At 45.1% G+C, this 16,319-nt stretch overlaps 1 protein-coding gene across 1 annotated transcript in view; it reads left to right on the top strand.

Annotated features, from left to right (window-relative positions):
• Window positions 1–16,319, top strand: part of LOC124613503 (methyl farnesoate epoxidase-like) — a 250,109-nt gene that overhangs the window by 57,487 nt on the left and 176,303 nt on the right. The window contains exon 2 of the mRNA XM_047142211.1: window positions 5,699–5,953. Coding sequence (XP_046998167.1) covers window positions 5,699–5,953 — 255 coding nt within the window. The remainder of the gene's footprint in view (window positions 1–5,698; window positions 5,954–16,319) is intronic.

Raw genomic sequence — 16,319 nt, forward strand, 5'->3', positions numbered from 1 at the left:
TAATGGAGACAGTGACAGTGGGAAATAAAAACAAAAGAAGGCAACGTAATTCGGAGAGGAGGCAGTGGCAGTGACATATACTGTAAATCAATAGGGATGAAGAAGACGGAAAGAAAAATAGACAGTGGCAGTGAGAGCGAGATACTGAGCATGAAGGCTTGACTACAAAGAGAGACTGAGTAAAAGAATTTAGCATGTTCTGTGCTAAAAGAGAGCGAGTATGTTCGTATGCCTATTGAATATGTTCGGATGCCAAAATTTTTTTTGAAGACAGAATGAGGATTGAGGCAGGTGGTTCCTCACTTAACTGCCAGTATTGTAAAGAGGAATATTTTCACCTTTTTTGTGCCCAAACAGGAGCATTTTTCCTCTTGTTATAACAGACTTTATCCCGTGTGAGTCTCCGCTATTAATTATGATACAACCCATATCTGCAGCTACGGCACCCAGGATCCATCACGGACAGAATAAGACGTGAACAGTGTATTTGGAAACGTATTGCTGCTGAAAATCTAGAATCTATTTTCAACTCTCTTTCTGGGTGTATATATTTGAATCATCAAAACTATTTTGTTTAAGAGGTAACTCTTCAGTATGCTAAATGCGAATTGATCTGGCAGGCACCGGACGCTTTGTTTCATCCCAGACGTTGGATTCATACTGGAGCTTCAAGTAGTACACCCCATCGTATATATTACCTTCTGTCGCGGTACAAAGTTCTCAAGTTGTAAACACAAGGCTCCTCATGCTTCAACGGCACGCGTTCGATTTTAAAATTATCAGGGGCAGTCAAATGAAAACCGAACTCCTGCCACAATAGGACCATGGAGGCGCTCCATTCCAAAGTAATCACCACACGCGGTAAGACATTTATCCAATTGGGAGACGATCAGTTCTTGTTTCGTAGAACACTGTCGGCCGCTAACGGCTCCACAACCGCACCCACACTTGTACTTCCTGGTCCGACTGTAACTGCCGTCCACCAAAGTCTTTCTTTAGGTCGACAGAGGTGTGGAAATCACAGGAGAAAGATCCGCGCTGCACCGAGGATGTTCCCAACTAGCGTACCCTTCGTCCGATTGGTAGTGTGGAGGCGGGCGTTTTCGTGCAAACGGGCCGATTTCAACCGACAGAATTCAAACACCACGTAGGCAAACGGTAAAGCCAAAAGTGGAAACAACCCGCATTTCCCTTCACAAACGAAATCCAAAGCTGTTCTCACAAGTTCCAGTAAGGTCATGACGACTGTCTTCTGCAGGGGCCCTCTGCTCATCGAGATCATCGAGGGTGGAACCACAATTAATGCGCAGCGCTGTGAAGAGACTCCACAGAAACTGTGACGCGCCATAAAGTCAAAACGCCCGATACTGCTGGTGGAACGAATCATGTTGTTGCACGATGACGCCCACCCCCAGTCTTCCAATCAGACGAAGGTTACACCCCAGCGATTTGTTTGGGAAACATTGAAACATCCTCTGTACAGCCTGAATCTTTCATCGTGTGATTTTCACATTGTTGACGTCATGAAGAAAGACGTGTGTGGACATCAGTTTCAGTCAGACGAGATAGTGCATGTGTGAGTGAGATTGTGGAGCAGTCAGTGACCGAACGAGTTCTACGAAAGAGAGATTGATCGTCTTGGCTCCCAGTGGGATAAATGTCTCAAAGCATTTGACGATTACTTTTAAATGAACCCATTCCGTAATCCTGTTGCGGCGGGTGTTCGGTTTTTCTTTGACTGCCCGTTATATTTACGCAATATGTCTAAAATGTTCTCATACACACACATGCCATCTAGCCATTTTGTAAACTAATTCCGCAAGCCCCAGCGAGAGAAGGCGAATACAGACCAACAACAAGGTCCTACTGACTTTCGTTACCGCATAGTACTTTCCCTCAGACATCGTTCACAGGCCATTCGTAGGGTTTATTTACTTCCATGTGGACGGCCCATCACATAGTGTGCCGTATAGAATCAAATAGAAACTTTTCCCATGCTGTACAAATCAATCGAGAAGTTTTTATCCTGCTGTAATCGACGACGCGGATTTTTTCGTGTAATCAGCGGCTTCCGGGCAGGAACACGGCGCTAACAATGAAGTACCCTTAATTCTAGACAAATAGTTCTGTCACATATCCGATCTGCAAAGTCGTCTTCATAATTACACTTCACTTTTGTTGTTTGACACTTTGTATAAGATTAAGATCAAGTGATTTAGAGGACCAGTCAAGGTGTGAAAGGCTATAGGATAAAGGTAATTACGGGAGTAACCGAAGGAAGTTTGATAGGAACGAAAAATGGTTCAAATGGCTCTGAGCACTATGGGACTTAACTTCTAAGGTCATTAGTCCCCTAGAACTTAGAACTAGTTAAACCTAACTAACCTAAGGACATACAAACATCCATGCCCGAGGCAGGATTCGAACCTGCGACCGTAGCGGCCTTGCGGTTCCAGACTGCAGCGCCTTTAACCGCACGGCCACTTCGGCCGGCAAAGTAGCAACACCAGAAGACGGTGTTGATTTGCAAAATGACCAGCAGAGAGTTGACCTTGAACGAAAATAAATACAACATATTGTGCCAACATAAGAAACGAAATCCACTACTGTACAACTGTACTACATCTACGTAGATACTTTGCAAGTCACCGTAAGGTGCTTGGCGGAGGGTACCCTGTACGACTACTTGTCATTTCCCCTCCTGCCCCGCTCGCAAATAAAGCGAGGGTAAAACGACTGTCTGTACGCCTCCGCATGAGCCCTAATTTCTCGTATCTTACCTTCGTGCTCCTTAAGCGCGATGTTTGTTGGCGTGAGCAGAATCGTTCGGCAGTAAGCTGCAAATTCTGGTTCTCTAAATTTTCTCAATAATGTTTCCCAAAAAGAACGCCGCCTTCCTTCCCGGGATTCCCGTCTTAGTTCTCGAAGCATCTCCGTAACACTTACGTTTTATTCGAATCTACCGGTAACAAATATAGCAGCCCTCCTCTGAATTGCTTTGATGTCTTCCTTCAATCCGACCTGGTACGGATTCCAAACACTCTACCACTACTCAAGAATAGAACGCACCAGCATTCTATATGCGGTCTCCTTTTCTAAAATTCTCCCAATAAACCAAAGTCGACCATTTACCTTCCCTATCACAGTTTTCACATGCTCGTTCCACCTCATATCCCTTTGCAGCGTTACGTCCAGATATTTAACTACTGTGTCAAGCAGGACACTAGTAATACTATTTCGAACATTACAACTTCGTTCTTCCTACTCATCCGCATTAACTTATATTTTTCCACATTTAGGACTAGTTGCCATTCATCATCCCAACTATAAATTTTGTCTAAGTCGTCTTGTATCTTCCTATAGTTACTACTGATGACAAATTGCTGCAAACAGTGTCCACCATAGGCATCCAAAGCTACCGTAAATGGAATGACCACAAAAAACAAATAGTAGGACGGTCAGGTGCCAGACTGAGATTCATAGGAAGAATCTTAAGGAAATGTAGCTCATCCACGAAGGAAGTGGTTAACAAAGCGCTTGATCTAACGATTCTTTAGTACTGTTCATCAGTCTGGGATCTTTACCAGGTAGGTTTGATAGAACTGATAGTGAAAATCCAACAAAGAGCTGCGCGTCCAGTCACGGGGCTGTGTAGTCCGCGGGAGGGCGTTTCAAAGATTGTCAACAAACTGCAGTGGCAAACGCTACAAGACAGGCGTTGTGCATCACGGAGAGATTTGCTATTGAAATTTCGAGAGACCCCTTTTCGGGAAGGGTTTGACTACAAGTTACCTCGTTCCACATGCATCTCGCAAAATGACAACGATTAGAAAATTTCAGAAACTAGAGCTAATACGATGGTTTACCAACAATCACTTCGCGCGCACAATTCGCGAATCAAGAAGGGAAGAGGGGTTCAGTTAGTGATACCAGATGTACCAATCGCTACACACCTTTATGTGGCTTACAACGTATGGTGTGGATGTAGATGTTCATCAAACCAGGGATGCAAGCGTTTATCCCTGTCAAAAAGGCTGTTGCCGTCTTGCTAGGCATGAGTGGCCTGAGCAAACTCGTCATAAGGACGGAAAACGAAGGGCAACACTTTTCTCATGTTCATGTGACGTCAATGAGCGTATCAAGTCATATTACGAAAAACACCCCAAAACTACACAGAACAGTTTCCGTCTGAAATACATCCTTCTCACTGCTGTTCAATGGCCTCACTGTGCCGTCGGTTCAGACGACACCGTGCATCATTTGAAAAGAGGCCACATCACGAATTATCACATCACACTACATGCCCCTGGTTAGCTACTATCCAGTTGCTGTGCTATTTGGCCAATAGAAGATGTACAGCTGTACTTGCCACCGTGAGTAATGAGGTTTTGCAAGAACCTGATACCAAATGCCTAGTGCAGTTGTTCAGAGACTTGTTGAGACAGACATCTATTATCTAGGAACACCAGTGCCTGCCGGATTTGAAAACGATTGTCACGGAAGGTGTGCGACTCGTCTCTGCAGCCTTTGGGTTAGGACACTATCACTAGAACTGTTCTTGCGCCTCCTTCCATGCCTGCGAGTGGCGAGTTGGACAGTTCGCTTTGGTACACCAACAAATCTGGCGTCTTCATTCACCGTGTGATTATCTGTCTTCCAAACGCAACAGCTCCTTTCATCCACTGCGTCACGTCTCCGCGTCGACGCACTTGCTTCACTGATTCCAAGCGATTAGCACCCACAGACACACCTACCACTTCAGAGACATCACTTACATCAGCAGTGGAGGGTCACATGCCCGTCTGGTAACATTTCTAAACTATCTACAACGCTCCAACGCTACCATTGTGCTCTTTTAGGGAATGACTAGCATTTTGTCTGGTGAGCGGACTTAAATGCAGTATTCTACACCCAAGAAGTATTCGACGCCCAAGAAGCTAGCAGTTTAATGTACGAGGGCTATTTGGAAAGTAAGGTCCTATCGCTCCTAAAATGGAAACAACAAAGAAAATAAAAAATGTTTTATTTTCAGCAGGTTGCTACACTTCTCTACATAGTAGCTGCTCCGACTTAGATATCTGTCATAGAGTTGTACTAACTTTCCAATACCCTCATCATAGAAGGCAGCCAACTGAGCTCTCCGACACTCCCCTACGGTGGTCTGCAGTGGTGCGCTATCTTCATAGCAAGCGGTTCACATGAGCAATGACGAACCTCAGAGAGAGCCAACATGGGCTGTATGGTGGGTGGACAAACACTTCCTATCGAAAACGCTGTATGGCCGTCTCATTACCCCCTTCAGTGTGAGGCCGAGAATTGTCTCGAAGAAGGAAATGCGTGACAGGTACGTTATGTGGGGTTGCATGAAATAAGGCGAAACCTTGCAGCGGGCGTCCATACTTAGCGGGAGAGATTAGTGTTCTAGTCATGTTTACATGCTCAATGAGGGCTCAGAACTTGAAGAGAGTGAGGTGACACGACCGACAGATATATTAGAGACACTGTACAAAACATCTGTGCAAAGCTTCGTCGGATTTTCATTGTCGTTTCCATTTCGCGACCTGTCGGACCTTACTTTCCAAATAGCCCTCGTGCGTTAGCTACAAAACGTCAGTACACAGCCTACCCAGCGAACGAGAAACTAAGATTCCTACGTTGATGGATATCTCTAAGGACGGCTTCTTGGTTCCCTCTTCAGGTCCAACATGGCTTCCAGTGTTTGGCAACTACCTGCAAGTCCGTCGGCTGACCAAGAAACTCGGATCGCAACAGGAGGCGTTCGCACACCTCGCCGAGCAGTACGGGTCGCCCATGATCGGTTTACATCTGGGCGGCAACCTGACCGTCGTCGTCTCCACCAGTAGCCTCATACGCGAGGTGCTCACACGGCCCGAATTTGAAGGACGGCCCCAGAACTTCTTCACGTATCTGCGCACTCTGAAGCTGCGAAAAGGTGAGTTGCACTGTTATTCTTACTTGCGCTTGTACTGAACTTTTACGAGATCCATCATTTCTGGGACATAATATAGCAAATTATTCAAGGTTTTTACCATTACAGTGAAGTACGCGATCTTAGGGTTGCTTGGTGTGTAGTCGGAGGGAGAGCAGTCCCCCCCCCCCCCTCCCTCCTCACATTAGTACAGCTGACGCTACCGCTGGGGTGGCGTGAGCTGTACTGTGCGTACGATTTGGTTAAGCACACACCCATGGTCCTGAAGAAGCAAGACCACATTTTATTCGGTCTTCACCATACTCTGTAAACAGACTTCTGCACATAATACAACAGTACTGCAAAAATCTCAATTCAGTATCTTCAAAGTTGTGCAAGAGCATAAAGGTTTGGTCAATAGGGGGTGGGCGTCCGGCTTTAGGAGGTAGTTGCAGGCAACGAAATTAGAAATAGTGACGTTTGCTATAGAAACCTGCATCAACCTTAACAGATACAGATATGGAGTCTGAAATCTTTCGTACAACCGGGGGGGGGGGGGGGGGGGGGGGTCTCATGGCTGCAGAGGAAGAGGAACGGAGGAAGTTCGATAATAGAAACGAACCGAATTTCACTCGCTCACCCTCCTCACCTCGCCGCAGGGCCTCACGTGACCGATTCCGTTCCCGTGGCAGGTTTCGTCCTATACAGTTCCTTGTCTGATAGCGTCAGCGATGTTTAGGCCATAGCGTTACCATGTCAGCACAACTTCACACACCCATCACGTGAACAGGACGTGAGGTGGATGGCCTCTGGCTAATATCCAGTGTCAGACAGCCCAGGCCCTGCTAAAAGTTACGAAACGTTTTACGAGATACCTGTGAGTGAAAATGTAAAGAAGTAAATCAATTTGTTGTGTATCATGCCCTCCCACTTTGTACAGTACTGCATCAGATATAAAACTTTACCTAAGAACCACATTAACTTTTGGCCGGCCGGAGTGGCCGTGCGGTTCTGGCGCTACAGTCTGGAACCGAGCGACCGCTACGGTCGCAGGTTCGAATCCTGCCTCGGGCATGGATGTGTGTGACGTCCTTAGGTTAGTTAGGTTTAATTAGTTCTAAGTTCTAGGCGACAGATGACCTCAGAAGTTAAGTCGCATAGTGCTCAGAGCCATTTGAACCACACTAACTTTTTTGATACAACACACTAATTTAGTGACTGCAATGTGTTCATTTATAATACTGGACACCATAACCAAGAGATCAATTTATACAAGTTATGCTTCTAGAATCTTGTTTACTTTTGTTGCAGTACCTTGCTGACGTAATAGTAATCACTTTAATAATTACTACTTAATTACATTTTGCTGTGTAAGTGTGTGGAAAGAGTGTATGGAGGGCATATGTAAATTGTGGACGTTCTGTTTTATTAAAAACTATGTAAAACCTATTCGTCGGAAAGTTCGTGTGCAATCATGAAGCATGGCACGTATATCTTAACGTGCAGGTCTTTGTATAAAAGCAGCCAGAAGAAATGTTATGACTTATTTGATGTTTCAGGAAAGCTGGCAGGTATATCATCCATGATTTAAATAATGAAAACTGCACCAGCCTCTTATTTGTTCATGCTTAGCGCAATATGTTTCGAGAATTCATTCCAATTTTTAGTGCATTTGCACATTTACTTACTGAATATTTTTGCCGATGTTTGCATGTGTGATTTTCTGCCTTTCTTGCGTCTTTTTGATCTACCACAGCATGATTTTTCTGTCTCTCTTGCGTCTTTTTGATCTTAAAAAGACGCAAGAGAGACAGAAAATCGTGCTGTGGTAGACTGTAACACTTTTTTATCGTTTTGGTAATGGGGTGACAGACCTCAGATAGAAATGAAGCCGTTGGCAGAAAAATGAGAGCATAGAGCATTTTTCAGCGATTATCTGGCATATCCTGGGTCTGTGTAGTGTGTAGTGTGAGGAGTTAGTGGTGTTGATGCTATTCACACACTGTCGAGCAATTCTTTTACAGATAGAAATTAATTACGGACTATAATCTGACTTAGTGGTAGTTTGGCTTTATGATTCAGCAGGATATGCATAGTGTCTGCAAATTCTAGAAACGTCTGCCCATCTGTGCCGCCGAAATAGGACTCGATAACTCTCAAATATGACTAATATGGTAGGCCAGAGGCGTCGTTAACATTAAAACATTAGGGGCTAAATTAATATCACTCTGCACAAGCGATGTATAGAATTTCAGTACCATGCTCAGGTTGTTTAACTTGTCGTTCCAGGTTCTCTCTCTCTCTGGAATCGAAGTTGCACTGCGTACCTTTGCTAGTTTAATTTTCAACGAAATTTTGAGCCTGTATTTTCTGTCATTTCTTATGTTTTCTTGTATAATAGTCATTCTTGGTCTGGTACTTGATGTTATTCATAGCATACGAGTCTCCCTGTAGATGTTACGTTTTGCAACCGATGCTATGTTCTTGTTCCTTCATTTGTGTATCTGTCTTTCACGGATAGTGCCATTGACATCGAACCCAAGAAAAATGTATTCCAAGTCTGTTATTACGAACAATATAACTACTGGAGAGTTCTAAAAATGTGAAACGTATCTGGCGATGAGTTCTTGGTTTCAGTATGCTTAAGACAGAAAAACACAAATAATTGTAACAGTTAATGATTTTTGTTGTTTAGTTTACAGTCGGCGCATTTGAGTATTATTAGTGACGATGCTGTAGTCCCTAAACCCAGTCATAGAAACCAGGTAAGACTCACTGACATACACTTAGGGTACCTCGGCGCACGGCCTCAACGTCTTTTAGATGTGCACTGTAGTCACTTTCTAGACCGCTCAAGGCTGGTATTCGCTGCTAGAAATATAACTGGATCTCGGCAACAACACAGGATATGTGTGTCAATCCTCTAAGAGGCGATGTACTTCGTGGATGAACAGAATTAGCACACAAAATCCACTTCATGTGTCTGTATCATTTCTGTTACATAATCTCAGTGATTTTCTCATAACGCGTGAAATAAAGTTATCAGTTTATGCTTCTGGCTCGAGGACAGTCATTCGACATGGAAATTTCAATTAATCTTGTATTTTACGTTGCGAACTTACGTCCTAGCCAGCATTGGAGCAGTGAGGGAGACACGACGCTGCACTATTCCGCTAGCTGTGAGGTAACGTTGTTAACTGTAAAGTGGGAGCTGCTTTGGTTCCTTTGTCCAGTCTCGCTGAAGGAAACGTTTTTAGCCGTTGTGTTGCGCAGGGTAGCCTCGCGGTCTGCCACGGTTCGCGCGGCTCTCCCCGTCGGGGGTTCAAGTCCTCTCTCGGGCATGGGTGTGTGTTTTGTCCTTAGCGTAAATTAGTTTAAGTTAGATTAAGTTGACCTCAGCAGTTTGGTCCCATAGGAACTTCCCACCACAAATTTAGCCGTTATGTTACAGAGCTACAAGCAGTCAAATCGAAAATCGATAAGGAAATTTTATTTATGAGTTGTCACATTCCCACAATACTTCATTCTGACACGGGACAGCAAGTAAAAACAATGTGTTTTGAAGACGAGAATGAGTAATATCTTCCCAATTCGTGCTGGTGTAAGCACGCTCCTGTTACAGATACATAATGTTTTACTAAAATAGACTTACGTCTTAAGAATAACGTGGTAATCCGAATTTCATTTGAATTAGTACAGTCCATATTTTAATAGTGTTGTCTATTGTTTTATTGATCACAACAGTAAACATCAGAGAGAAGTTAATCAGCAACACTACATTCTCTTACATTACCTAAAACAGTTTGACAACGATCAGGTAGTTTACTGATTCCACACCTGCAGAAATGTACCAGATCTGAGCTAAAGAAGCATCAAACCAGGAAGTGCGTTTATTGTGTACTATCAACATGTAATGAAATATTTTAGATCGTCTTTCTTACATTGCAACCTGTGTGTGTCTTAGTTGTTGGTGATTAATTCCTCTTCAGAGGTTAATATAAAGACATCATAATTAGTCCCAAATAGGAACATTGCAATGGAATTCCCAATGAGCCAACTCATGTCAATCAAGCAAAAATACATTTATATTTTATTAGAGCATGCAGTACTACCGCTCCCAACTTCTGAACCATTGCCTGTTGCATGCAAATGTCAGATGACGCTTAAATGATTTGCTCTCTGGCTTATCGAGGCTTCCTGAATGTGAAAAATCATTCATGTCAAAACGATATTTCTTGAGGCAAAAAAGTCTTTTTCTTACGTGTTTTGGCAGAAAGAACTCGCCACACAAACAATACAAAGATTCCGAGCTGCCTTTGTTGCCTCCCCCCCCCCCCCCCCCCACTACTATCCCAAAGCGAACAATATATAGATGTTCAGGTAGAAGTCATTGGGGTGAAAATTACGGGTGATCGTTCCAAGTATTGTCTGTGTCTTGGAAGAGCTGAGTTTAAGAAGCCACTGGATGCACTAGTTTGAGATGGAGTTGAAGAAATCGTTGGGATTTATGTATGTTGGAGTGTGGTGTTAGGATAATTGTATCATTGGCATATAGGAGAAGGTAAAAAGGAGGAGAGGGCCTAATCATATCAGCAATGTACGGGGCTATGCGAGAATGTAGAAAGGGCAGAGTGAGATGTCATTTGCGGGAATTACGCTTGTTTGTGGTTACATACACTGAAGAGCCAAAGAAACTGGTACATCTGCTTAATATTGTGTAGGGCCCTCGCGATCATGCAGAACTGCCACAAAACGACGTGGAATAGACTCGACTAATGTTTGAAGTAGTGCTGGAGGGAATTGACGCCATAAATCCCGTAGGGCTGTCCAGAAATCCGTAAAAGTACGAGAGGGTGGAGATCTCTTCTGAATAGCACTGGGCAAGGCATCGCAGACGTGCTCAATAATGTTCATGTCTGGGGGGTTTGGTGGGCAACGGAAGTGTTTAAACTCAGAAAGGTGTTAGTGGAGTCACTCTGGAGCAATTCTGGACGTGTGGGGTGTCGCATTGTCCTGCTGGAATTGCCCAAGTCCGTCGGAATGCACACTGGACGTGAATGGATGCAGGTGATCAGATAGGATGCTTACATAGGTGTCACCTGTCAGAGTCGTATGTAGACGTATCAGGGATCCCATACCACACGAACTGCACACTTACGGAGACTCCACCAGCTTGAACAGTCCCCTACTGACATGCAGGGTCAATGGATTCATGAGGTTGTCTCCATACCCGTACACGTCCATCCGCTCTATACAATTTGAAACGAGACTCGTCCGACCAGGCAACATGTTTCCAGTCATCAACAGAATAGTGTCGGTGTTGACAGGCTGAGTCTAGCCGTAAGCCATTGTGTCGTGTAGTTATCAAGGGTACACGAGTGTGCCTTCGGTTTCGAGAGCCATTTCGATGATGTTTCGTAGAATCGTTCGCACGCAGATACTTGTTGATAGTCCAGCGTTGAAATCTGCAGCAATTTGCAGAAGTGTTGCAATTCTGTCACGCTGAACGATTCTCTTCAGCTGTCGTTGATCCCGTTCTTGCAGGTTCTTTTTCCGGCCGCAGCGATGTCGGAGATTTGATGTTTTACCTTATTGTTGATATTCACGGTACACTCGTGAAATCGTCGTACGGGGAAATCCCCACTTCATCGGTACCTCGGAGATGATGTGTCCCATCGCTCGTGCGCCGATTATAACACCACGTTCAAACTGACTTAAATCTTGATAACTTGTCGCTTTAGCAGCAGTAATCGATCTAACAACTGCGTCAGACACTTGTTTTCTTATATAGGCGTTGCCGATCGCAGTACCGTATTCTGCCTGTTTACATATCGCTGTATTTGAATATGCATGCCTGTACGTTTTTTGGCGCTTCAGTGTATGGACAGTAGGATAGGACTCATTAAGATGGACATAGTTTATTGTGGGTGCAAACCTAAGGAGTTTTAAAAGGATATCAGAATGTCATCCATGGTAAAAGGTACAGGAGTTGTTCGTCAGAAGAAAATCTAGGCCAAAAGCCACATTTAGGTGTTTACAAGTATGTTTGTGTTGGGAGATGATTGATTCAAAGATGTTAGGCTGATGGATCGGTAGGAGGAGGTTCAACGGTAGGTTTGTCGGATTTAAGGGAAAGTAGGAAATTTGAAGTTTTCGACGGCTATGTGAAGGATCACACCGTAGAGGCTTGCAATGATTTTTAGGGAGAAGCAGGGACAGGCTTTCAGGTGGCAGTATGAAACAGTAGTGGCCTGGAGCAATATTTTGTATTTTGTTTAGTATTTTTACGGTCTCTTGTATTGTCACTGATATATTGTCTGTTTGTTGTACGTGCCTTAGGCAGTGGAACTAAGAGAGAGCTGGGAGAGCTGGTGTATTAATAACAGCAAATGGCAGCTTGTGGAAGTGGTAAGCAGTTCACAGTTGCTTCAACAACCGCAGATGGTGCCTTAGCAAAGGAGAGTGAGGAAATAAAGATCATAGCAAAATTGGAAATGATGTTTCCTGTGGACTATGTAATTCAATATTATAAACCACCGTCAGTTTCAAGAAAGAAGATGTGGAATAACTTAGTGATTGTTTTCTTGTTGAAACAACGATAACAACTGGTTGAATACTAAGTGCAGAATAGAAAACATCGGAGTATGGTATCAGTGCTTTTTGAGTAGTAGCGTATGCAGTAACAAAAATAAAATGTCAAACTGGATTAAATTTCTAAAGATTATGACTCCTCTTGAAACATTCAGTACTCTACATTACCCGACACTAATGGGACAATTGACTGCACATGTGTCTCAGTCAAACAAACTGCATGTACATGGCGACATCAACAGAAAGTGATTGACAAGCTTTAAAGTTTCCAAACTTATTTTTGCATGGTCTGAGGGACTTTGGCCATTCACTTACATAATATAATGAAACTCCTACAGCCCCCTCCCGCCCTCCCCCCCCACCCCCCCTCCCCCCCAATGGGCTTACAGTTCTTTCATGAGTTGGTGCACACCACATACGGGACCCCGAGCTATTGCAGTCCATTCTTCCTTCCTGAGCTGCATTTCCTTCACCTTGCCACTCCCTCTCCATCGTGGCCCCTTTCCCACTGTCACCACCTTCCCCTCTCTTGGTGTTTTTAGTTATGTCAACCTGGCTATCCTCCTGGTTCCCTGTATTCCTTGCAGTTTTCTTCCTCTTTCATCCTTTTTGGCATTTTTGGCCCCATTGTGGTTTGTCATCCACTTCCAAATTTTCTGTCTTTAGTGTGGGCCATTTGGAGAAGAACTCCCTCCGCAGCGTCAACAGCTTGGATTCCTCTACCCACTTCCTCCCCCTCTTCATTTTCCACAATGGCTCCCCTCTCCCCCCTGATAGGTAACCAGCTTGTGTAGCCAGTCCATTTGGTGGCACTGTTATGTACTCATCTGCTGCCAAAATCTGGTTGTTCTCAAACGATCATCTCTTCAAAAGGTATCAGATCACTGAATGCTACTTTGTATGACCCTGCAGCCTTCCCTTCCCCGGATATGCCCTTGGAGGAGGGCCAGGCTCGCCATCTTGGGATGAAACACTTTCCCCACTACCTGGTCTGTACTAGATAGGGGCACATTCACAACCACAAAACCGTTGTTTATTGTAGAGAACATCGAGGATAAGTTTGGTGAAGTGGAATCTCTCAATAAGATGCAGTCAGGCTCCCTGTTGATTATAGCTTCTTCTGCCACCCAATTTACAGCCCTTCGTGCTTGTGATCGCCTTGGCACTTGGCGACAGCCCAGTGTCTATTACCCCCCACCAGTCCCTGAATATGGTCCAGGAAGTGATTTCTCATAGGGACCTTTACCTGAAAAGTGACGAGGAAATCTGGGCTAATCTGGAGTGATTCGGCATCTTCAGTGTCTGCAGAAGGGTCATGACAATTGCACAGATACCAGTGCATTTATTCTGGCTTTTGAGGAAGATATCCTCCCAGAGGAGGTCGAGGTTATATTTTACCAATATGATGTGAAATCGTACGTCCTGCCACCAATGAGGTGTTTTTGGTGCTTGGGTTTTGGGCATATGTTTTCCCACTGTACACTGAATGCTCTGTGTGGTGACTGTGGCCATCAACTCCAATATCTGACACTCAGGCCCGCCAAAAATATGACTAACTTCACCTTGTGTCGATTTCTTCTATTTTTGCCTCTGTTACGTCCTTTCCCCCTCCTACTTCATACTTACCCCATCCCCATGCCTCTGCCATCTCCCCCTCCTCGGTGGTTCTCATGCCCTGCCCTCCACGTGCCACTACCTTCCCAAACCAAGAAATTGACCCTCCTTCTACAGGCCCACCAGCAATTGAGTTCCCCCTGGATCCCATCCCCAGCATCTCTCAGGCCTGCTACCACAACTTGGCCATGGGACACACCGTCTGTGTGCCTCATGGTCGCCTACTCTCTTTCAGTTTTGGATCTGGCGGGAGCCTCCTCTCCCTTGTGCCCTGTCATCCTCAATCTCCGAAACGGAAGAAGAAGAAACGTAAGTCCCAGGACAAGGCCCTCTTCCTGGTGCCCCCTGAGTCTGACATTTTATTTATGGATGTCACCCCATCCTTGTCGGTGACGACCACTGACCAGGCGACATGACTTCCCCTAGGCTTCTTTATGGGTAACCTGGACTCTCACAGCATGTTAATTCACTGGAATGGAACAGTTATTACCGTCTTGCTCTTCAAGAAACGTACTTCCGTGATGACAACTGTCCAACGCTTAACTGTTATCGGGAGTTCTGTCACAAATGTGCCAGCGCTGGAATAGCGTCTGGAATGGTCTGGTTCACGCTGATACCATTAGTGAGTGGTTCCCCTTCATACTAACCGGAAGCAATAGCGGTATGAATGCAAACGAACCCAGCAATCATCATTTGCAATGTCTACCTCCCTCCAGGTAGGTCACTTCCTTATGCTGACCTACCTCTCTTAATACAGCAACTCACGTCCCTGTACCTTCTCCTTAGGGACTTCAGTGCACACTATCCCCATGTGGGGGAGTGCCACTTCGATGGGTAGTGGTCTTCTAATTGACCAACTTATTACTGACTTTAATTAATGACGGCTCCCCTACCCATTTCAGTGCCGCTCTCAGCACCTTTTCTGCTATCGATCTCACAATCTCCTTGCCTGCTCTTGTGGCTTTCCCACACTGGTTACGCCGTAATGATCTTTGTGACAGTGACCACTTTCTGATGATGCTATCTGTGGTGTGACCGCCAGACACCACACTTGCTAGGTGGTAGCCTTTAAATCGGCCGCGGTCCGTTAGTATACGTCGGACGCGCGTGTCGCCATTATCAGTGATTGCAGACCGAGCGCCGCCACGCGGCAGGTCTAGAGAGACTTCCTAGCACTCGCCCCAGTTGTACAGCCGACTTTGCTAGCGATGGTTCACTGACAAATTACGCTCTCATTTGCCGAGACGATAGTTAGCATAGCCTTCAGCTACGTCATTTGCTACGACCTAGCAAGGCGCCATTACCAGTTACTATTGATGCTGTAACACATGTACCGTCAAGAGCGATGTTCACTAATTATGGATTAAAGTTAAGTATTCCAGCAGCTACGTACGTTTTTGGCTATTCTCATTTCCGTGTCCTGTTCCAGACCTCACGCCAGCCTGCGTGAGCTTAAACGCGTGCCTTTCGGCTTCCTCCTAGTGGGTTGGCTGTCTTCCCAGTCCACAACACTATCGTTCCCCTGCTGCCACCAGGTAGACAAGCCCCAGCGCTGGACATTGTACAGAGCCAATTGGCTCTTATATACTTCAGCTCTTCGACATCTCTTTCTCGGATTGCATTGATAAGGTCATGCAAGACGTCTCTGCCACTCTTCTTCATGCTGGTGGCACTACTACCCCCTTTCCACGGGTCCCCCTCGTCGTCCACCGATCCTGTGATGGGCCAAGGACGTAGCAGTCGCTATCCAGGACCGCCAAAGTACGCTACAACTATTTAAACGACACTATTCACAGACCAACCTTATCGCATTTTAGCGTCTATGTGCAAAGGGTAAACAGAGTAAAAAGAAATGCTGGGAGTGCTATATTTCCTCCCTGGGTGTGTGTGCCTTGTTGTCGACCGTTTCGTCCAAGCTCTGTAGCCTTCTGGGCCGCCAGCAACAATCAACTGTTCAAGGTCTCATCCTAAAGGACGCTCTGTGTACTGATCCATCAATCCTCGCAGAACGCCTCGCAGCACATTTTGCGACAGCGTCAGCATCCTCTTCCTATCCTGCTACCTTTCTTCATTATAGAATTCAGCTTGGTGGGGGTTGAAACAGAGGGGGTTTGTTTAGCTTCTGTTTTCATTAGACTGTTTATTCTATTCTGGAAACCATGTAATTCTTCTTTACTTTCACTAA

This window comes from Schistocerca americana, chromosome 4 (genome assembly GCF_021461395.2).
Source record: "Schistocerca americana isolate TAMUIC-IGC-003095 chromosome 4, iqSchAmer2.1, whole genome shotgun sequence".
Lineage (NCBI taxonomy): Eukaryota > Metazoa > Arthropoda > Insecta > Orthoptera > Acrididae > Schistocerca > Schistocerca americana.